The 23913-nt window shown below is 43.0% G+C and overlaps 1 protein-coding gene across 1 annotated transcript; it reads left to right on the forward strand.

Moving 5' to 3' along the window:
• Positions 1-2685: 2685 nt before the first annotated feature.
• Positions 2686-22974, forward strand: TAF1A (TATA-box binding protein associated factor, RNA polymerase I subunit A). Its single transcript, XM_081114536.1, has 11 exons — positions 2686-2757; positions 4538-4660; positions 6456-6625; positions 9645-9758; positions 11000-11198; positions 14296-14426; positions 15376-15534; positions 16135-16201; positions 17975-18098; positions 19965-20119; positions 22728-22974. The coding sequence occupies exons 2-11, from the start codon at positions 4540-4542 to the stop codon at positions 22838-22840; spliced, it is 1353 nt and encodes a 450-aa protein (XP_080970662.1). The 5' UTR covers positions 2686-2757; positions 4538-4539; the 3' UTR covers positions 22841-22974.
• Positions 22975-23913: the final 939 nt, after the last annotated feature.

The following is a 23913-nucleotide window of genomic DNA, read 5'->3' on the forward strand; positions in this document are numbered from 1 at the left end:
CTATTCTGAAAGCCAAGGAGAATGGAGTTTTGTGTTAAGCATGGCTAGTAGGGTTAAATCCTTCCCCACCATCAAAAAGCATGTCCAAGCCGTGTCAAAGGGTCTGTTCTACTAGGAGTGAGTCATATGCAAGCCAAGGTCTTCTATCAGCATGTTCTGTTTGTCCAGTCCTGGTAAATGTCTCCATTTCTATTGTACAAAGAAAGAAAGGCAAACATCTGAAACTGCCACTAGTATATACAGTAAGCTCATATGTAAGTTCCGGTTTCCGGCTCTGCCTAATTTACCTTGGCGCTATTTTCACAGAAGTCAAATATTTGGTGCTTTGATACAAATGCAGAACAAATTCCAGGGTGGAGCCTGTACAACTCAACTTCCACAGTGTAGGCTGGCTTATCCATTACAGTTTTCAGGTATGAATTACTTTCTTACAGGACAAGAGTGGAGGCAGGGAATGTAGTCAGAAGAATTAAGCTAGCTATCAATGTGCAATGGTGTGACCGTGGGCGAGTCATCAATTTTTCTGTGTCTTAGATTCCTCATCTATAAAATTGGGGCTAAATGTTAAGACTTCATGGTGTTCCTTTAAGAAGCAAATAAGATCACATATTAAAGATTGCCCATTTATGTTGTTTAAAAATTTAAACAGCAAACATATCTGGCTCTTAGCCAACAGCGATGGTTGATGGTACAGCGAGAGTCTCAGCCAATCAATGACTTGGTCACAAGGGAGACATTTTTTAGATGGAACCCACCACAGACACCTCCCTTCTTACTAAAAGTCAGCGTGGCAGGTAACAACCTCCCAAGCTGTGCTTGGCAGTTCAAAGGCGCCTCCTGAAGGAGATGCTAAGAACTGAGAGGAAGAAAATAGGCTCTTGATGTAACACAAGCAGAGACAACCTGTTAACAGATCACACACCCAGGCAAGGGAAACCTCCTGAATCCTCAGCATTTTAATCGACACATTCAGTATAAAATTAGGAACAGGAACATAAATGCCATCACGAAGACTATTCAGGTGTGGATGTCGAGCAATTGCATACAGGAAGAGTAAGAGTTCCCTGCAAGTATAAAAGTATATCCCAATCAAAAGATGAAGAAAAAAAAAGTTCATCCTTATTTAAATATGCATCGGATATGAAATGATATGGAATGCATTAGAGGATGATTGAATGACATCAAACCAGAATGATTAAATAATGGATCTAAACCTGGTATTTCCCTTACATCTCACTGACTCCCAAGAACAATGCTGTCCAATAGCAATATGATGCCAGCTACAAATTTAAAATTTCTACAAGTGACATTAGAAAGGTAAAACAGCCCTAACCGGTTTGGCTCAGTGGATAGAGCGTCGGCCTGCGGACTGGGAGGTCCCGGGTTCGGTTCCAGTCGGGGGCATGTGCCTGGGTTGCGGGCACATCCCCGGTGGGGGATGTGCAGGAGGCAGCTGATCTATGTTTCTCTCTCATCGATGTTTCTAACTTTCTCTGTCTCTATCCCTTCCTCTCTGAAAAATCAATAAAATATATATATATAAAAATACATCTTATTTAATACAATACATCCAAAGCATTACTGTTTCAACTTGTAATCAATGTAAAATTATTAACGAGGCATTTGACATTCTTTATTTTATATGAAATCTTTGAAATCTGGTATTTTACACTTACAGTGCATATTAATTCAGACTAGACACATTTAAAGATAGCACAGCTCAAGAAGGCAGGGATTAAAAATTAACATCAGATCCATACATTTGTACAGATCTGTACATTATTCTGCATATACTTATTTTAACGAGATGAAAAGCTTAAAATTTTGTTTTAGAATTTAACATATTTTGAACATATTTTGGCCATGCTCTTTTGGAACTTTTGCAGAAGGAGAAAGAAGGATGGTGGTTATCTCAAGAGCCACCAATTTTTTTTTTTTTTTTTGTAATCAGAGGTTGAGATTATTGTTCGGGATATTTGAGAATTTCATTGCCATTTCAGATGAATCTGAAGACCTTAATAAAAAGCATAAGATACAGTTATCCTTATGCTCCTAGTCATTAAGTGCTAGCTATGCATTTATTGTGCATTTCTCATAATCATCTCACACACATTTACCATTGGCCTCTGCGTTGCCAGGGCTGTCTTGCCTAGGACTCCTCGGCTTTCCGTTATTTCACACTTCGCCACCCTACTTTCCACCCCTATTTCATAAAAAGTTTGTCGATGGTCCTCATGACAGCGACTCCAGGTGTCAGCAGAACCACCACTGCTGAAAAGGGGAAAAAACAACAACTGTGTTGCCCAACCTTTGGGGAGATAGTCAAGGGTCCCCTAAATTCAAAACTTAATTTTAAGAAAAGAGGACACAGATTTGCTGTGCTCGGACCACCAACCACTTGCCCTCCAGTCGCCCCAAAATCCATTTGCAACGAAAGTCTCCCATTATTCCCACGCCGATAGCCTAAGGTGCAAATCTGGAGTGAGCGCCCTGGGAGGGCGGGAGTTCGCGATCACTTCCGGGTCACCTGGGCGGGGGAATGGGCTGGGGGGTGGGGTCGAGCCGCGGACAGCCAAGACTGCGCCGCCGCTGGAGGAGTTAGGGGCGGGGCTGCGTCGGCGCGTCGCCTGCGAGCCCGGAGCGGGCTTCGCGCATGCTCACACGGAGCTCGGGCTAACTCCACTTCCGGTGTTTGCTCTGGCGGCGTCGGAGCCGGGGCTGCGTTGGGCGGTGCGAAGAGAGGCCCTGCTGCCAGCGGTGAGTGCCGCGGTACCCTCCGTCCATCCCATCACCGCCGGCGGGAGGGTGGAGGGACTTTGGCGAACTCGCATGACGCCCCTGCAGCCTTGGGGAATTTGGGAGGGGAGAGCTGCTTCTACAAGGACTCGTTAAAGTGCATGCGCGTGGGGCTCAGATTCTGGTGCCATTTAAAGCCCACGCTCCCGACTCTAGAGCTTGGTTTTGAAAGATCGATGCAGGCAGTGGCGTGGAGTGGCTGAATCTGAGGCGGGGCCACTAGTTGGAAAGCGAGTGCAGGAAGCCGGACCCAGTGTGAAGGTGCTGGTGGACCCAGTGTGAAGGTGCTGGTGGACTCTGTGTGAAGGTGCTGGTGGACCCAGTGTGAAGGTGCTGGCTAGGGTGCCGGCGCAGGATTGCGGAGAAGGGGCAGATTCAAGGGCCAGCAGGCAGCCGTCAGCAGGACCTAACGAGCCATCGGAATGGGTGGGGAGCGAGGGAGAGGGCCCTGAGCATCTTTTTTAAAAAAATATTTTATTGATTTTTTTCTTTTTTTTTTTTTTTTTTACAGAGAGGAAGGGAGAGGGATAGAGAGTTAGAAACATTGATGAATGAGAAACATCGATCAGCTGCCTCCTGCACACCCCCTCCTGGGGATGTGCCCGCAACCAAGGTACCTGCCCATGAGCGGGATGGAACCTGGGACCCTTCAGTCCGCAGGCCGATGCTCTATCCTCTGAGCCAAACCGGTTAGCGGAGCATCTTGAGGGTCAAGTCCAGACTCAGCTGGGCATAGGGCTGTCCTTCTAGATTCTTTCCCGCCCTCACTTCTGCATTCCGGTCCCCTCCTGCGCACAGACCCCAAACTCCATTCAGGCCAAGTAGTTTGAAGTTCTGGTTCGTAGAATATTGTCCTCACCTTGCTTGTGACGTCAGGCCAGGTTACGGTTCTTAAAGATTAAATTAGATGATTTATACGACCGATGTATAAAAAGGGCCCAGTAAATGTTAACTACTACTATTACTGTTATTATTGTACTGTCTTGTTATTATGCATTGTTTTGCTGTTTCTCCCTTTATTACATTTTTAAAAATTAAAAAAATATATACCTTGATTTGATTTGAGAGAGATAGAGAAACATCCATTTGTTGTTAACGCTTGTTTATGCATTCATTGGTTGAGTCTTGTCTGTGCCCTGACCCAGGATCAAACCCCAAACCTTGGTGTATTGGGTGGGTGCTCTAACCAATGAGCTACCTGACCAGGGCTGCTGTTTCTTCCTTTAGGTTTGCATTGTTTTCTTTTTTAAATCAAGGGGCAGGTATCTTATCTATGTTGGTGTTTTCTTGAAACATAGTTTTTGTCTGTTTTTTTGAATGGATCATTTATTTTGGTTGTTGCTGACAAATTTGTATGTATATTTTTATTTTTTTAAAATATATATTTTTATTGATTTCAGAGAGGAAGGGAGAGGGAGAGAGAGAAACATCAGTGATGAGAGAGAATCATTGATTGGCTTCCTCCTGGACGCCCAGCACTGGGGGTTGAGCCCACAACCCGGGCATGTGCCCTTGGCTGGAATTGAACCTGGGACCCTTTAGTCCGCAGGCTGACGCTCTATCCACTGAGCCAAGCCGGCTAGGGCCCAAATTTATATTTTTAAAAGGAATTACAGGCTACAATTAATGTTGCTGATCAAGTGTTATTTGCTAGATTAAGAAATGTCTGTTTTTCTGTATAAACCAGAAGACTGTGGATTAAGACGTGCAGAAAGTAACTGATCTTCTCGGTCTGAAGTAGGTATGAGTGATTTCAGCGAAGACTTGCTGAGGCCCACGCCAGAGGATGACCCAGCAGAAACCAGTGTCCGCCCTCGTTCAGGAATGTGTCTTCCTTGGCTCCAAAAGCAAGTAGAAAGTGTGGGTAAGTAAAATACTATTCAGCCATTTTACCCTCCATGCAAGAGAGGATAAGATCCCATATGAATGCAACATGAATAACTAAGCTTGGTTCACTTTTCAGGATAGGAATAAATAGATGACAATTTCTTATGCTGCAGCCAAAAAGAAATAAAAAAATAGATGATTTTTTTGTTTTAGAATTCTTTTCCTTTGAATTAATAATATCTGTATTATGGCAGATACACATGTCTTTTTCTTTTTCTTTTTCTTTTTCTTTTTCTTTTTCCTGAGCACTTATTATATCCCTGACATTGGCTAAATCCGCTGTAAATCTACATGCTAGGCATTTTATTTTATTTATTTTATTTTATTTTATTTATTTTTTTTAAATATATTTCTTTATTGATTTCAGAGAGGAAGGGAGAAGGAGAGAGAGAGAGAAATATCAATGATGAGAGAGAATCATGGATCGGCTGCCTCCTGCACACCCCCTATTGGGGATCAAGCCCGCAATCCAGGCATGTGCCCTTGGCCGGGATCGAACCTGGGACCCATCGGTCCGCAGGCTGACGCACTATCCACTGAGGCAAGCCGGCCAGGGTGATGCTAGGCATTTTAAAGGTGAGGAAACTGAATCTCAAATGACTTTAAGTGCTGGATATGTTAGTTATTCACTTTCTCCTCCATTTTCACCTTAAGGCAACTCATACTGCTTTTGTTCACAAGGCCTTGACTGTAGGCACAGTTCTCTAGGAGATGAATTTTAGGAAAGAGTACGGGAGGAAGTTGATTGCTCTAAAACTATAGTTTGCATGTACCTGTTAGTCTGTGTACTCTCAGAGTAAGGGTGCCTGAGCTGAAAGACTGCTGGTCCCTAGGGGCCCCCTAGAGGTACGGGAAGGGAAGAGGAGTGGCAGTATGCAACCAGTTGCTCCTATAACAGGGTTGTAACTAATTCCAAATATTCTTAATATGAGTATTGTCAATTCTTTTATTTTTTTATTTTTAAATCTTTATTGTTGAAATATTACACATGTCCCCTTTTTTCCGTATTGTCAATTCTTTAGAGACCTAAAGAATTGTTTTAGTCTAATTTGCATTTAATGTCATTGAGTTACTAGGAACTCAGTCCTTAAAAACATTAAAGCCCGCCTCTTGTTTTTAGAACACTGGTAGGTACTAAAGGCCCTGTTTGCCTAGGATGGCCCTAATGATTTCTACGCATTCTAACGACTTGAGACTATGCATTTGGGGCCCTCTTGGACAATTCTACTCAGATTATTTAGATTATTTAGTACAAGAGTGAAAGGGTGATGGAGTCAGATTTGAAGGGTTTGTTGACTCTGGTAAAACATCAAATTACACATCTCCACATTAGACTTTTTTTTTTCATTTGCTAAAACTAGTTAAAATAGTGTGGAAGAGTTTGTTTCCAGTGAAGCTAGCTTTGATATTTGGGATGGGCTAGATTAAGGTAATATACACTGTTCTACTTGCTAACACTTATGCTTATCAGAAGTAAGTTTTTGAGCTGTTGAATTGGGGTCACTGGGTAAAAGACTCCTCTCTTTGCCCAGCCGTTGCGGCTCAGTGGTTGAGCAACAACCAGTGAACCAGGAGGTCACGGTTTGATTCCTGGTCAGGGCACATGCCCGGGTTGCAGGCTTGATCCCCAGTAGGGGGCATGCAGGAGGCAGCCGATCGATGATTTTCTCTCATCATTGATGTTTCTACCTTTCTCCCTCTCCCTTCCTCTCTCAAATCAATCAAGACATATTAAAAAATACATAAAAGACTCTTCTCTTTAATCTTTATAGCAACCCGAGGGAAAAAGGAGAAGGATTTTGCTCAGACGACAAGTGCCTGTTTAAGTTTCATCCAAGAAGCCCTGCTGAAGCATCAGTGGCAGCGAGCAGCCGAGTTCATGCACAGCTACCTCCAGATCCTGGAAGACTCGGACAGCCACAAGAGGCAGGCTGCGCCCGAGGTGAGGCAGGGGCGCGTCTGCGGGAGAGGTCACCGATCCCTGGGAGTTTCAGCTTCTTTTGGCAGAAATGGTTCTGATCCTCACCACATTTTCTTCATCTCAGAAGATGATGGTTTTATGTATCCAGCTGCTAAGGCCAGACTCCGGAGTCCTCCTTTTTTTTCTCATGTCCCATCTCCAAACCATCAGAAAGTCCCGTTGGCTGTACTTTCAGATTCCCTGGGGTGCGACCAGGCTGCCCCTGATCCAGGCCATTGCCATCCCGGTGAGACCGCTGTTGGCCCTTTTCCTCCTCCTGTCTGGTTTCAGCACAGCAACTAGAGCGACGCTTTTTATAATTTTAGAAAGAGAGAAATCGTTTTATTATTTATTTATTTACTTTAATATATTTGTATTGATTTCAGAGAGGAAGGGAGAGGGAGAGAGAGATAGAAACATTGAGAGTCATTGATCAGCTGCCTCCTGCACGCCCCCCATGGGGGATCAGCCCGCAACCCAGGCATGTGCCCTTGACTGGAATCGAACCTGGGACCCTTCAGTCTGCAGGCTGACGCTCTATCTATTGAGCCAAACCAGCTAGGGCGAGTGAGAAATCGTTTTATTGACACACCATACAATTCACCCGTTTCAGTGGTATACAGTTCAGGGGTTTTTTCATAGATATTCACAGAGGTGTGCAACTATTACCACAATCTGAACGTGGACATTTTTGTCTCCCCAAGAAGAAATCCTCTATGGACTTGTATTCAGTCCCTGTTTTTCTCTTCACCCCTCCTCCCCCCCCCCCCCCCCTTCGCCCCAGCCCCTGGCAGCCACTAATCTAGGACTTTCTATTCTGGAGATTTCATGTAAGTGGAACCATATAATGTATGGCCTCTGTGAGTGACTTCTTTCACTGTACATGATGTTGTCAAGGTTTACCCGGGTTGTAGCGTGTATTAGTACATCATTCCTTTTTATTATTGCAAAGCAATGTTCCATTATGTAGATCAGGGGTCCTCAAACTACGGCCCGCGGGCCACATGCAAATACAAATATTGTATTTGTTCCCGTTTTGTTTTTTTACTTCAAAATAAGATATGTGCAGTGTGCATAGGAATTTGTTCATAGTTTTTTTTTAAACTATAGTCCGGCCCTCCAACGGTCTGAGGGACAGTGAACTGGCCCCCTGTTTAAAAAGTTTGAGGACCCCTGATGTAGATCATAGCTCATTTTATTTGTCCATTTGTCAGTTGTTGGACATGTGGATTCTTTCCACTTTGTGGTTATTGTGAATAAGGCTGCTGGACACTCTTACAGGTTGTGGTCGGGATGTTTGGGTATGTACCCAGGAGCGGAATCGCTGGGCCGCATGGGAGCGGTTTAATCTCTGGAGAACCGTCTGCTATGCCAGAGCGATGACACCATTTGACCCTCCCACCAGCAGTGTGGGAGGGCTCCAGGTTCCCACATCCTTGCCAACACTTGTTATTGTCTGTCTTTTGATTGCAGCTGTCCTAGTGGTTGTGAAGGTGACATCTCATGGTGGTTTTGATTTGCTCCCAAGTTCTGTGACTAATGAACATGTTGCCTCAGCGTGATCCTTTTAAAACATGATCCTGCTGAAGACCTGGTGGCTTCCCATGTCACTGCACGTAGCAGCCAGCGTCCTCCCGATGCCTGCGTGTTCTACATGTCTTCCCTCTGCCCTCCCCGCTCCGACCTCTCTCTGACCTCATCTGTCACTCTCCTTGTTTTTTCCTCTGCATCCTCACCGCCTTCCTTCTCTTACTTGGACAGGCTCTTACTTGCCTGGTTGCCTTTGCCTTAGCTGTTTCCTTTACCTGGAAAGGTGTTCAGGACTCACTCTAGCATTTTCAACGGGGCCCAATGTGACTACAGTTGACGCTGGACACACCTCTCCACCTTCCAGCTGTCCCTCGGGTCCCCTTATCCCACTCCATTTGTTTCCCATAGTTTTTGCCAATTTATTTATTATGTTTCTTGGTTATTGTCTGTCTCTACAGTAGAATGTAATTTCCAGTAGGGCAGGGCTCTGAAACGGTGTCTCGCATATATGGTTAAATTTGTTCAGTAAAAAACAGTTTGTCCGAAATAATTTCACCTGGAAATCTCAAATAGCTTTTATTTATTTTTTTAAAATATATTTGTATTGATTTCAGAGAGGAAGGGAGAGGAAGAGAGAGAAACATCAATGATGAACGAGAATCACCGATCAGCTTCCTCCTTCATGCCCCATACTGGGGATGGAGCGTGGAACCTGGGCATGTGCTCTGACCGGGAATCGAACCGTGAACTCCTGGTTCATAGGTCGATGTTGCTCAACCACTGCGCCACGCCAGCCAGGTTACAGTAACCAGTGTATGAGTTAGATATCTAATAGAGCCAAAAACAATCTGAAAGAAAAAGTTATCCCATTGATTGAAACTTCAGTTTATGGACGAAGGTTTCATGCAGCTTTAAATCACTGGGCAAGTCACAGGTTCTCTTTGTCCAGAGTTTGTTTTGTGAAGTGAGGCACTTGGATCAGGGCTTTCTAGGCGCTTGTTTGGCTCTATTGGAATCGTCTAGGGCAGCGGTTCTCAATCTGTCCATAGCTGGTACACATTCTTAGATTTGAGCCCTAAATGTAGGTTACACATAGTCAGTATTGAGAAAGCTTGCTGGGATCTCAGGAAGTATCCAATCCATTGCTCTCATTTGGTTTTTTTCCTATGTTAGTTAAAAATGTTATCTTCAGTGCATATCTCAACTGCCTGCCTTCTTTAGACGACTAATTTAAAAATGGCACTATCATAGTTACCTGGTATTTTAATCGGCGGGAAAGTTTTAATCACGTGTGATACAATAGTAGTTTCACTGGGGGAAGTGTAGTGAAATATTGATGGAGGTGGTATCTAGGAAAAGAAATTATAGGTTGCTTTTGAATGAAATAATCAGGAAAAAAAATAGCTTTCTTAGGCAGACATTGGTTAAGGCAAAGATTTTACATTTTTGTTAGTAATTTCTGTTTTGACAGATTATTTGGAAACTCGGAAGTGAAATTCTCTATTATCACCCCAAAAGCAGCGTGGAGACTTTTAATACCTTTGCAGACAGGATGAAAAACATTGGCGTCATGAATTACTTAACGGTAAGAACACGGGCTTTGTGAATTTACCTTTGCAGTGTTCATTTCAACAAAACAGCTGGTCTCAGCAGTGAGATAAGTGGTCAGGTAAAAGGCCTAGACCAGTGATGGCGAACCTATGACACGCGAACTCATTTTTTTGGTTGATTTTTCTTTGTTAAATGGCATTTAAATATATAAAATAAATAGCAAAAATATAAGTCTTTGTTTTACTATGGTTGCAAATATCAAAAAATTTCTGTATGTGACACGGCACCAGAGTTCAGTTAGGGTTTTTAAAAATGCTGACACGCCGAGCTCAAAAGGTTCACCATCACTGCCCTAGACAGAGTGTTAGGGACGTGGATAAATAAGAAGCTGAAAGGAAGCGGTGCTGTGAGAACCATCTACTTCTCTGTTTCCTGTCGCCTACCTTGACCTCTGAGTTAAAATACCTGCTTGTTCTATGTCTCGAGCTGCCCAGACCAGCCCTCTGAGGGGCCACCTTCTCATCCTTTGCTCAAGTCGCTTGAGCTCTCTAGCAATCGGCACTTTTGGAAAAGGATTGAACTAAACAAATTGGGAGTTTGCATATGTGAAATCGTTTTCCCCCAGCTTTGTGGAGCTATAATTGGCATATATCACTGTGGAGGTTTAATGCGTACAGTGTGATGATTTGATCCATGTACACATCATGAAAGAGTTACCACAATAAGGTGAGCTGGCACCTCCTTCCTCTCACATAATTACCATTGTGTTGTAGTTACAGTGAGAACATTAAAGCTCTACCCTCCCGGGAACGTTCGAGCATACAATTCCGCGTCATTAACTCTAGCTACCGTACTGTATATCAGGTCCCCGGAACTTACTCATCTCATAACTGAAAATGTGTGCCCTTTGACCAGCATCTTCCCGCCTCCTCCACCCTCAGCCCTTGGCAACCACCAGGCTCCTCTCTGTTGATGCCGCTTTGGGGCAGCATCTGAGCCAGGACTGTCTGTCCCCAGGGCACAGGCTCTTTCCCTAGATCGCGCGGTCCTCTCTCTGTAAGCTGACATCATTTTACTCTCACCCACCTCGTGCTGCTCCACACTCTTCCCTCTTTGCTAGATGGAAATTTTGGATGACGGGGCCAGTGTTGTTAACATCGTTTGTGTCCTGCCAAGGTCTCGGCCCGACATACGTCCTATGTTCACTGAGCTTCCTGACGAATGGTGTTCTAAGCACCCAACAGGTCATGGCGCATGTTCTCGTTATGGTTGCAGATCTCCTTGCAACACGCGTTGTACCTCCTGCATCACGGGATGTTCGACGACGCCAGCAGAAATCTCAGCCAGGCGGAGACGTGGAGATACGGTGAAAAGTCGTCTTCCCAGGAGGCGTTAATCAACCTTGTTCAGGCCTATAAAGGGCTCCTGCAATATTACACTTGGTCTAAGAAGAAGAAGGAACTGTCCGAGCTTGGTGAGTGGGTAAAGTGAACTGTTGGGGGATAATTCTGGGTCAGAGGGACACAGGGACCTTAAGGAGTAAATCGAATCCCCGACCTCCCAGCCGAGCTTTATCCAGATGTTACAGAGAGCAGATGTTTCTATGGATGTAAAATTCTCCATCATCTTTTATATATTGATGTATCAAAAGCCTTTTCAGACAAAACTTAGATGATTCATAAATTAAGTTTATGACCATTTTAGATTCATTGCTGTTTTTAAATATGATTTCCAGGAAAGGTGATCATTTTCTTTGCATATCATAAGTGTTTCTTCTTGTGGGTTTAGAATGGGGTTTAGTGTGTTTTATAATGTTGTTTCTCAGAATACTATGTTTAAAGAATAGAGCAAGATAAAGTTCTTTCATCTCTGTACAAAGGTCATACCAGACCATTTTCTTTCCCTTTTTTCAGTATGTTTTTACTCATTTCAGAGAGAGGAAAGGAGGGGAGAGAGATAGAAACATCAATATGAGAGAGAATTATTCATCGGTTGCCTTCTGCACTCCCCTACTGGGGATGGAGCCCACAACCCGGGCATGTGCCCTGACCGGGAATCACACTGACCTCCTGGTACATGGGTCGACGTTCAACCACTGAGCCACGCCAGCTGGGCACAGACACTTCTCTGGATCATACCAGAAACTGACCATGTGTCCGTCTCAAACTGAGTTCCCTTTCTCTTTCTTTTTACTGGTGATGGTATCCTGTGCTAGCGCCGCATCTGTGTTCTTCAAAGCTATAGGCTGTCTTCATTTCCTTTCTCTTGTTTAGTTTTTCTCTGTAGCTTTTCTGTGATTCATTCCTTTTTATGTTCTGGTTTTCTATCCAAATCTCAGTCATGGTATTTATCTCGTTGTGTGTGGTAAGCAGTGTTTTCTTATTATGCTTATGGGATAAGTAGTATTTCCTTGGTCTCTGGTCGTGTGATTTTACTAACCTCAGAACTCCCTTCCCTCTTCCTACTTCCGACCTCTCCCAAGACCCTTCTACAGCGCGGTCTTCATCGTGATAATCTTGTGTGGTCTTCATGCCATCCCCTTATCCAGAATGCCCTCCGCCCATCAGGACTCAGTAGACCCCTTATCCTTACACTTGACCCCTATAGATCAGCCGCCTGTGCAGCCTGTGTTATTGGACCCTTGGCCTCTTGCTTTGTAATTGCTCTAAGCTTTCCCTGTGTGTTTTCTGTTGTATCTCCTTGTCTGCACCAGTCACATCTTTCGAGGTCTCGTGTCTGTCTGCTGTTTCTTCAGTTCACCTTGCTACAATGCCCGCTGCGATATTTTTTTAAAAAAAATAAACAGGCTTGCTGATGTTGATTAGGTAAGTTTTCAGTTCAATATTTACTTTCTTACACGTGGTTAGGTAGAACTGAAGCAAATATTTGATGACAGAAGCCATTGGAACCTGGCATTGACACCATCTCCCCCACGGACAGATGGTCCAGGCCCTTCCTACAGCTGACCCGTTCGTTGTTCTGTAGCAACAGGAGAGGAAGAGGGGATGACACGTGGAGCTCTTTACATGACTTCCAGCCTCCAATGTCTGCTTAATAAGAAAAAACCTATGGCTAGTTCTGTATAACTAAGCTCCTAAGGACATAGCACATAACCATCCCTTGCTGCTGCGATGGCCTGTCCTGGTTGGATTTCACGCACTAGGCGACTGGGAACCCCCTTCCACAGGAAGTTCACACCTAACGTAGACTTACTCAGGGATCTGCCTTTTTGCTTTAAAATGTTTTTCTAGTTCAGCCGGTGTGGCTCAGTGGTTGAGCATTGACCTATGAACCACGGTTCGATTCTGAGTTGCGGGCTTGATCTCCAGTGGGAGGTGTGCAAGAGGCAGCCGATCGATGATTCTCTCTCCTTCTCCCTCCCTTTCTGAAATCAATTTTTTAAAAAAGTTTTCTATACCATTTCTTACCTGCTTTCCTCTTATCACCTCGTTTCCAAGTCCATATTGATATCTATTCAGTTGATCTACTGGGGAGAGAATACCAATCCCTCTTTTTGGGGGCGATGAGTTAGTTTTTTGGTTAAAATGTAGCACTGGTACCAAAAAGTATTTTGGTCGTCTGTTAGTTGTTGCCTTTGAAAGACTGAGTAACTTTCTTTTAAACATTTAAGGTTGTGAAATATAACATACAGTAAGTGCTCACTTAACATCGTTGATAGGTTCTGTGACTTTAATAAGCGAAATGACATGTGATAAAACCAGTTTTACCACAGGCGGATTGATAGAAACAAGAGTCAAGTTCCTGTGGCATGTCAACAACAGTATAACGAAATGTTGAACGCAAGATATTATTTGAGGACCTGCTGAATGACTCGATGGGATATAGAATGGAAGGGATATAGACAGAAAAAAATGTATAAAACAAATGTGTGGTAGAATGAATAATTACAAAACAAACATCCATGTACCTGCCACCCAGGTTAAGGGGCACAGCATTGCTGTCACCATGAAGCCCCCCACCTGTGCCTCTCCTTCCATTGCCTTGAGAAAACCACTCTCCTGATTTTTTTAAAAAAATATATTTTATTGACTTTTTTACAGAGAGGAAGAGAGAGGGATAGACAGTTAGAAACATCGATAAGAGAGAAACATTGATCAGCTGCCTCCTGCACACCCCCTACTGGGGATGTGCCCGCAACCCAGGTACATGCCCTTGACCGGAATCGAACCTGGGACCTTTCAGTCCGCAGACTGACGCTCTATCCACTGAGCCAAACCGGTTAGGGCAACCACTGTCCTGATTTTAATTTGCTAGTATTTTGCTGAGGATATTTGCATCTGTGTCTCTGGAAAGATTGGTCCCTCATGTTCTTGTGTTGTCCTTGTCTTGTTTGGGTCTGAGGGGAATACTGGCCTCATAGAGTGAGCTGGAAAGTGTTCCCTCTTCTTTTTTTGGGGGGGAAGAGTTTGTGAAGAATCAGTCTCATCCTTTCAACGTTTGAATTCGCCAGCAAAGCCGTCAGGGCCTGAGCTTTTCTTGTGGGTAGTTACGGATTGCTGATTCTGCGGTCAGTTCTGAGTGATTCTTAAAAGTCTTTGATCTTTGATTAGATGAGGATGACTATGCTTACAGCACAGCATCTCAGAACATGTTCAAGCACAGCTGGAAGACGTCCATCAACTTCTCTGCATTGGTTCAGACGCCTGGCGTTTGGGACCCTTTTGTGAAGAGCTATGTAGAGGTAAGTAGACTTTTCATAACATTTTATCAGTGTCCTTTTTACTATAAGCCTAACCTCTACTGATCAGAAGGAAACGAATATTTAGAAATTGTTAAAGAAAAAAAAGTCTCTCCTTTTGGTCTGAACATTTTTTGTTTATTTTACTAGTATACTGTAACTGTTACTTTTCTTTGTTTTTACCGCTGGATAATATGTCATAGCCAAATATTTATAAAATAAATCACAATATAGTTGTAAATGCCAACTCCATATTATTCTTATCGAGCTTAAAAGAAAAGCAGAAAGATCTTTTATGACTCGATGGGATGTAGAACGGTAGGGGACAGAAAAATCTGAAATTAGGTCACGATATATCTGATGGAGAATAACGGCTTTTACCCCAGAGTCATGACGGAAGGACAGGGGGCCTTGGCCCGAGGCACCAAATAAGTCCTCACACTAATTGGCTTTGTGATGCTTCATGAGTGCTGAAGTGGTCATTGTGTTGTCAGAAGAGCATCTCTGAGACCGGATGCTGGTGAGCCCGGAAGTTTCCGGGTAACGTTGGAGTGGGATGAAAGGGACTGCACTTCCCACGCACCCCTTTTGTGGCTGACGTTACGCAGGGCACCGAGGCGGGCGATGTCCTGTGTTCTCTTTCCTGCCCAGAGTGCTCTGCTGTAAGCGCTTCATTTCTTACAGGGACAGTTCTCATGTGAAGTTGTTGGGTTGTTCAGTAACAAATAGGATGAGGATACAGTGGGAAGCCAGCAGGCCTTTGTTGTAAGTGACCTCTGCCCTCCACAGAGGCTGTAACATGCTGCGGAGAGCAGAAACGGGCGTGACCACCATAACCCACACCGCAAATGCTCTTTTTCAGTTTTATGACGTTTTTGTGCCCATCATTAACTTGTGCGTTATCTTTCATGTCTGACAGAATTTAGCTAAGATACTATTTTTTTTTCTATAGATGCTGGAATTCTACGGGGATCAAGATGGGGCCCGAGAGGTCCTCACTAATTATGCCTACGACGAAAAGTTCCCATCCAACCCGAACGCGCACGTCTACTTATACAACTTCCTGAAGAGGGAGAAGGCACCAAGAGAGAAACTGATAAGTGTGCTTAAGGTATAGATTTTTTAAAAAAAGATTTTTAATTGGTTTTTAGAGAGAGAGAGAGGGAGGGAGGGAGAGGGATAGAAAGATAGAAACATCGGTGGGAGAGACATCAGTCAGCTGCCTCCTGCGCGCCCTGTACTGGGGATCGAGCCTGCATCATGGGCATGTGCTCCGACCTGGAATCGAACCGGGAACCTCATGGTTCATGGGTTGACACTCAACCACTGAGTCACACTGGCAGGGCCTGTGTGAAATAGTTTTCTTCCTTTATTTTTTTCTCTCTCAGTTTTGACTTCGGAAAAGAAATTAAATTTTTATGTGTGGTATACAGTATAAAAAATGTATAAGGAGAAAATGAAAAGTCTCCATCTGTTTCCCCTACACCTCTGATTATCTAGTTATTATCAGTGATTTTTAAACAATAGCTTTACAGAGAATCCTCTCTATACCTGAATTGAAACTGGATAAAAGCTAAGTATCTTTTAAATCAATGATTCATTCACTGAAGGGCTATTCGAGAGTAAGAGCTTTATTTATTTGAAAAGTAAGCTGACATTTGAGAAATGCCTTTTGAATGTGCAAATAACACAAGATTATCCCTTCTTCCAGATTTTGTATCAGATTGTGCCGTCTCATACACTGATGTTAGAATTCCATAGGTTACTGAGGAAATCGGGTGAGTCGTGCGTGTTTTATATCCCTGTGGGCAGACACGCCATGGACGAGGCGGTCAGCAGCCCAAGGTCCCTGGGCCAAATCCATTGCTCACCCGATCTGAGTCCTGGAGCCCAGCCACGCCGTGCGCTGGCGTGGTGTCGCTGGTGTCCGTGGCTGCTTTTGCACTGCGGCAGCACAGAGACCACGCGGCTCACAAAGCCTTCATCAGGGGTGGGCAACCTTTTTGTGAGTGCGTGCCAAAACCAGCAAAATCTCTGACTCAAAATTCTTCTGCGTGCCAACCCTAATTTTTTGAGAACATGTTACACCTACTTGATATCTCTTAAGGTGTACGTATGTGAAGAACCTTGAAGAAATAATAAAATTCATTCAAGCAACAAAAACACAGTATACGATGATGAAAAATACATTTATTTTTTAACGTGTACATGTACACGGATAGTCCGACAGAAAACTTTAGGACTCCGTTTGATATTATCAGTGGGACTTTTGCTGCTGCATCACTGATGTGACAGAGATTTTACATCAGGTTTCTATTTCGTGACCTTCAGAGATATGCACGAGCTACTACTTTCATCCGTCAGGCTACTCCTATTATGAGACTTAACAGAATTCATCCCTGAGAACAAAGATTCACCATTGTAAATGGGAGATTATAAGAGAGGGTTTCGCGTGCCAGCAAAACTGACTGGCGTGCCATGTTTGGCACGTGCACCAGGGGTTGCCCACCCCTGGCCTACATGTTTACTGTCCGGCCCTTTACAAATAAAGTTTGCTGATGCTGCTATAGCATGCTAGGCAGCAGTCGGCCAAAGAGAAGTGGCTGGAGTGTATATAACTCGTCTCGTTGCAATCACTGCTGCCTCACAGCTCCATACAGAGAAGAATGTAGCTTCATAGGGAGAGGCCAGCCTGAGTCCAGGAGGTGGCGAGCCTGTCTCATTCCCTCTCCTCGTAGGAGACAGTAATGTGGGACCTGCCCACACAGGGCAGGCGCTTTAAACAATGTTCTCGGTGTTTGCAGTTGATCCTCGAACAACGTGGGTTTGAGCTGTGTGGGTCCACTTACATGCAGGATTTTTTCAATAAATGCTGTAACTCTTCCTTATGATTAAAAAATATATATTTTTTTATTGATTTCAGAGATGGAAGGAGAGGGAGAGAGAGCTAGAAACATCAGTGATCAGAGAGAACCATTGATAGGCTGCCTCCTGCACACCCCACACTGGGGATCGAGCCCACAACCCGGGCATGTGCCCTGATGGGGAATCCATCCGTGACTTCCTGGTTCATTGGTCGACACTCAACCACTGAGCCACACCGGCCGGGCATGATTTTCTTAATAACATTGTCTTTTCTCTAGCTTACTGTATTGTAAGAATACAGTATATAATACACATAACAGACAGAGTATGTGTGATCAGTATGACCTCTGGCCAACAGTAGGCCATTAGTAGCTAAGGGTTTTGGGAGTCAAAAGTTAGACATGGGTGTTTGACTGTGGGGATGGGGGGATGGATGCCCCTAAGTCAGGCATTCAGTTGTATAGCCCATTCAGAGATGAGAATCCGCATTCCGACTTTAGTAGCGTGGACTGAATTATTGAATTTTTCAGATTCTTCACAGGAGAGTACGAGTACAATGAATTGTTTTACATTTTTAGCCAAATTAGAGGGCTTATCGTTCAGTAATATTGTATCAGCTGATGAAATGTTTTAGCTTTGTGTGCCTCAGTTTCTTATCTGAATCCTAATTGCTGTGACCATTGCAGACAAAGAAGAGCACCATAAACTGGGGCTGGAGGTACTATTCGGTGTCTTAGATTTTGCTGGATGCACTAAAAACCTGACTGCTTGGCAATATTTGGCAAAATATCTCAGACAGATTTTAATGGGGTAAGTAAGAGACGCATGGTATTTATTACTGGGTCAGCATAAATAATAATATTTCCCAATATTAGAGCTGATAATATGTCAATTTTTATTTTGGATTTCTTTTTAAAAAAAATATTTGTTACTGCTTTTAGAGAGAATGGAAGGATGAGGAAGAGAGAAAAACATTGAGAGGCTGCCTCCTGCACGCCCCCTACTTGGGGTTGGGCCTGCAACCCAGGCATGTGCCCTGACCAGGAATGGAACCAGTGACCCCTCGGTGCATGGGTTGACACCCAACCACTGAGCCACACCTTTCTGCGGCTTTCTTCTGACTTTCTAAAAAACAAGGACACAAACAGTCACAAGGATAGCATACAAAAATTTCTCAAGATTTTTTTTACATTAGCAAAATAAGTACCACTGTTAGGTTAGGGAATATGTTGGTTTTCAAATTGGAAATCAGGATGAGGCGGGGTCACTCCCACTCCGTGCTGGACTCTTATAAAACTCTTCGGGATTTTCTAAGATCACATGGGAAGCAGCTTTCTTCCCAGCTGTTTCCAGTAGTTTCCAGTGGGGTTTTAAGGCCTCATAAGATCATGGAAGGTTATTCATTCAGCAAATATTTCATAAGCCCGTTGTGAGCTGGGAATCAAAAATGATGGCTTTGATCATAACATCATTAGTGTCATATTTTTACTTTGTGAGAAGAAGGGATATAAAAAAATTGTTTCAACCCTAGCCGGTTTGGCTCAGTGGATAGAGCGCCGGCCTGTGGACTAAAGGGTGCCAGGTTTAATTCTGGACAAGGGCACATGCCCGGGTTGTGGGCTAGATTCCCCCAGTAGGGAGTGTGCAGGAGGCAGCCAATCAGTGATTCTCTCTCATCATTGATGTTTCTATCTCTCTCTCTCTCTCCCTTCCTCTCTGAAATCAATTATATATATATATATATATATATATATATATATATATATATATATTTAAAAAAATAGTTTCTTTAATTCATTGTATCCATTTGGGTTGGTTAGGAAGTTCATGATCAGTGGGAACCTGTTTCAGGCTTTAGATCTGACCTGATCCTGGGGATGGAACAGAGCTGATTATAAAATGTTTTTTGTGTTCTATGTTGATATACTCACTGTAAACCACTCTGCAGATCGAAAGCCCTGTCTAAACCCTTTCTGAACCCCTGCTGACCGTAAGATTCTTGAAGGCAGAGAAATGTCCTATTCAGTTGTTGAACCTGTAGGAGTTCTGCCACAGGACACAAATAGGTCCTAAATGTGTATTTGCTCAATTAAATCATTCATGAGCCCTTAGCCTTGTCCGGTTCAACTGTCAGACCTGTGTATTCATGCATTTGTATGATAATATCTGCATCTGGATAGGAATTCTTTGCAGCATGTAATTTACAATGAGGTTTTAAAGAAACTTATAAGTAGTAATAATAGCTAACATTTAAGCAACATTTGCCAGGAGCTTTCCATGAGCCTGCTGTATTGCTGGACCCGTTTAACCCTAGTAACAATGCTCTGAGCCGGTGCCATTAATACCCTCAAGGAAACTGAAGCTCAGAGAGGTTAACCACCTTGGCCGGGGTCACATGGACAGTGAATGGAAGATCTGAGATTTGAATCAGGATTTTGACTTCAGAGTCTATGGTATTAACCACTGCGCATACTGAGCTGGCTGTTTAGTTAAATGGAAAATAGGGCATAGAGATCGACGAGAACCAGACGGACGTGGCTTCATGCGTGTGCCCTCCCACTGCCAGACTCAGACGTTGGTCTGAAAACGTCTTCCTCTCATCGTTCATAGCCTCTGCTTCAGTCCCCGTTCTGACGGCGTAGATCCGTCTCCGACATTGACCTTTGTCTTTTCCAGAAGTCACCTTGCCTGGGTTCAGGACGAGTGGAATTCCAGGAAAAACTGGTGGCCAGGCTTTCACTTCAGCTCCTTTTGGGCAAAAAGTGATTGGAAGGAGGACAAAGCTTTGGCTTATGAGAAAGCTTTCGTAGCTGGAATATTGTTAGGAAAAGGTACGTGTTTTCTTTTTATCTAAAAGTCTCTTCTAGACGATTTTGAAATACGAAGTTTGACCATTGTTGAATCAGACAGCTCACCTCCTGCGGTACCTTAGGTTGTTTCTGTGTCTTGGCTGTTGTGAATGATGCTACAGTGAAATAGGGATACGTATATCTTTATGATTGTGTCTTAAAAAATATTTGGGGTAGATACCCAGAAGAGGAATTGCTGGGTCATATGGCAGCTCTATTCTTAATGGTTTGAGGAGCCTCCATTCTGTTTTCCATGGAGGCTGCATGAATTTACAATCCTACCAGCAGGGTCCCCTTTTCTCTGCATCCTCTCCAGCACTTGCTACTTCTTATCTCATTGAGAGCAGCCATTCTACCGGGTGTGAGGTAGTATCTTATTGTGGTTTTGATTTGCGTTTCCCTTATAGCTAGTGAGTTGAGCATCATCTCATATATCTATTGGCCATCCATATGTCTTCTTGGGTAAAGTGTCTGTTCGGGTCCTCTAAAGACTACACCAAAAGACTATTCACAACAATAAATAAATATAGTAAAGGGTGCAGAATACAAAGTCAGTGTACGGAAATCTGTTGTGTTCCTGTATACCAGAAATGAAACATCAGAAAAAGAAATGAAGAAAACACACAATCCCATTTGCAGTTGCAACGGAAAGGATAAAATACCTAGGAATAAACGTAAAGGACGTGAAGGTCCTATACACAGAAAACTACAAGAGATTGTTGAGAGAAATTGAAGACACAGAAATGGAAAGATACGCTGTGCTCATGGATGAGAAGAATTAGCATAGCTAAAATGGCCATGGTGCCTAAAGCAAGATGCGGATGGAATAGAATCCCCATCAGAACTCCAGTGGCATTTTTCTAAGAAGTAGTACAAAAATTCAAATTTGTATGGAACCACAAAAGACCCCAAATAGCTACAGCAATACTGAGAAAAAAGCAAAGCCAGAGGTATCACACTCCCTGACTTCAAATTATCCTACAAAGCTACAGTAATCAAAACAGTAAGGTATTGGCAGAAAAATAGACACACAGACCAATGGAACAGAATTGAGAGCCCCCAAATCCACACATATATGGGCAACTCATTTTTGACAAAAAAGCCAAAAACATACACTGGAGAAAGGAAAGCCTCTTCGATGAATGGTATTGGGAAAATTGGCAAGCCAAGTGTTAAAAGAATGAAAGTAAACTGCTGTCTGACATCATACATAAAAGCTACCTCAAAATGGATTAAAGACTTGAATATAAAACCCGAAACAGTAAGATACATAGAGGAAAACATAGGTACTAAACTAGGGACCTTGGTCTCAGAGGGGATTTTGTGAACTTGACCCCGAAAGCAAAAATAAATGAATGGGACGACATCGAACTAAAAAACTCAGTGCAGCAGAAGAAATCAACAAAACAAAAGGCAGCCAACTCAGTGGGAGAAGGTATTTGCAAACAATCCTGATAGAGGCTAATACCCAAAATGTATAAAGAATGTATACAACCCAACAACAACAAAAATAAACAATCCGATATTAAAATGGGCAAGAGGGCCTGGCAGAACTTCAAATGGGCACCAGGCACCTTTGGCAGAGTTATTGGACCACCGTCCAGCTACTTGCTAGGTCGTTAGAATGACTAGATAATTCCTGATCTAACCTATGGTTTATTTATTCTAGTGCTTTACATCAAGATTTTCTACAGATAACTTCCTTATTATTATAGATGCCTCTTTCGCTGCTTTTACAAGCTAACTTTGTGAAGGATTCTAGCCCTAACTGGTTGGCTCAGTGGATAGAGCATCGGCCGGGGGAACTGAAGGGTCCCAGGTTCGATTCTGGTCCCAGGCACAGGCCTGGGTTGCACGCTCCATCCCCAGTAAGGGGTGTGCACGAGGCAACCAATCAATGATTCTCATCATTGATGTTTCTGTCTCTCTCTCCCTCTCCCTTCCTCTCTAAAATCAATAAAAAAATATATTTAAAAAACAACAACAAAAAAGAGAAGGACTCTAGAATAATTTGCTTTTGGAGAATGCTCATTTAATATATGAATGCATATAATATGCATATCACCTAAGTAAGGGTGTGGGAGGCAGCTTAGAAAACCAGCTAAAGTTGACGCTTTAATGTTGATGGACCAGAAACATCTTCGTGTGTAGCAAGCAGTACATTTCATTGGCGATGCTCTGAGCGTGTGCTTAGGTATGTTGGTATAGACCAGTGATGGCGAACCTATGATACACGTGTCAGAGGTGACACACAAACTCATTTTTTTGGTTGATTTTTCTTCGTTAAATGGCATTTAAATATATAAAATAAATATCAAAAATATAAATCTTTGTTTTACTATGGTTGCAAATATCAAAAAATTTCTATATGTGCCACGGCACCAGAGTTAAGTTGGGGTTTTTCAAAATGCTGACATGCCGAGCTCAAAAGGTTCGCCATCACTGGTATAGACAGTAAAACTCACTCCGTTTCCATAATCATTAATATGCCAGGAATGAAGCAAAGCTAAAAATGTAGAAGTATATTTGAAGGATTCGATAATATTAAAACTATTTTTCTTTATTTTGCTTTGTTTTATTTATTTTTTAGGTTGTAGATATTTTCGGTATATTTCAAAACAAGATCATCAAGACTTAAGGAAGAAATTTAAGCGGATGAAGAAGTTAGTGAAAAAACACAGTATTGTAAATCCAGGACCCTGATACTGAATTTTAGTTATTTCAGATTAGTAGCTACAGGGTCGTAGCTTAATGGATAATTATTGAATGTACTTATTTATTTGGTGTTTTAAGAAGGCGGTTTTATATGGCTACAAAAAAGTTATTTTTATATATCTTTATATTTTCTCTTACTAGTAGTTAGAGCTGAAGAAACAGTCTCACTACCTTTGTTCTTGGTAAATATATTTCCTTTTTGTACTGTTAAATATAATATTTATTAAGGAATAATTTTCAAATAAAATATATATTTATTTAATCAGAGAATACACCTCTACAGCAGTTATTGTTATTTGCAGATAATTTGCCTGACTTTGTGCAATAAGACATAATTGTGGGGCTGTTAAATGAATTCATATTCTTATTTCAGATTCTAAGTGATCCAGGTTGGATTTACTATCATGACAAATATTTTGGTGATGAGTTCTGTGGAGAAACGTTAGAAACCAAGAAAGATCTAGAAAAGGACTCTCCTCTTTCCCCTTTGGTGTTAACACAGGACAGTTTGGGGCTGAGTGACCTGATTCTAGAAGAGGAATCTGGGTCAGAGAAGGTGGAAGGGCTGGCTGGTTTCAGCTGGTACTGGCTTAGCTTCAGAAGGCTCTAGGCTTGTTTGCATTTATTTCTTTATCGGCACAGCGATCTTTAGCCATGCTTTGGAGCTCCTGAGTCCTCCCCTTTCTCTGGGAAACAAGGTACAGCAGTAGGCAGCTGGACAGGGGAGGAGACAGCTAGTGAAATAGCGTCCCAGGGTCACACAGTAGGCCCGATGGGAAATGAAATAGTGTCCCAGTCACACAGTAGGACTGAAGGGGAGTGAAATAGTGCCCCAGTCACACAGTAGGACTGATGGGAAATGAAATAGTGTCCCAGGGTCACACAGTAGGCCCAATGGGAAATGAAATAGTGTCCCAGTCACACAATAGGCCCGATGGGAAATGAAATAGTGTCCCAGTCACACAATAGGCCCGATGGGAAATGAAATAGTGTCCCAGGGTCACACGGTAGGACTGAAGGGGAGTAAAATAGTGTCCCAGTCACACAGTAGGCCCGATGGG

The sequence above is a fragment of the Myotis nattereri genome (assembly GCF_964212035.1).
Source record: "Myotis nattereri genome assembly, chromosome: 20".
Lineage (NCBI taxonomy): Eukaryota > Metazoa > Chordata > Mammalia > Chiroptera > Vespertilionidae > Myotis > Myotis nattereri.

Coding starts and splice junctions, on each gene's coding strand:
- TAF1A (XM_081114536.1), top strand. CDS start 4,540: ATGAGTGATTTCAGCGAAGACTTGCTGAGGCCCACGCCAGAGGATGAC. Junction 4,661..6,455: donor AAAGCAAGTAGAAAGTGTGG/GTAAGTAAAATA, acceptor TAATCTTTATAG/CAACCCGAGGGAAAAAGGAG. Junction 11,199..14,295: donor GAAGGAACTGTCCGAGCTTG/GTGAGTGGGTAA, acceptor ATCTTTGATTAG/ATGAGGATGACTATGCTTAC.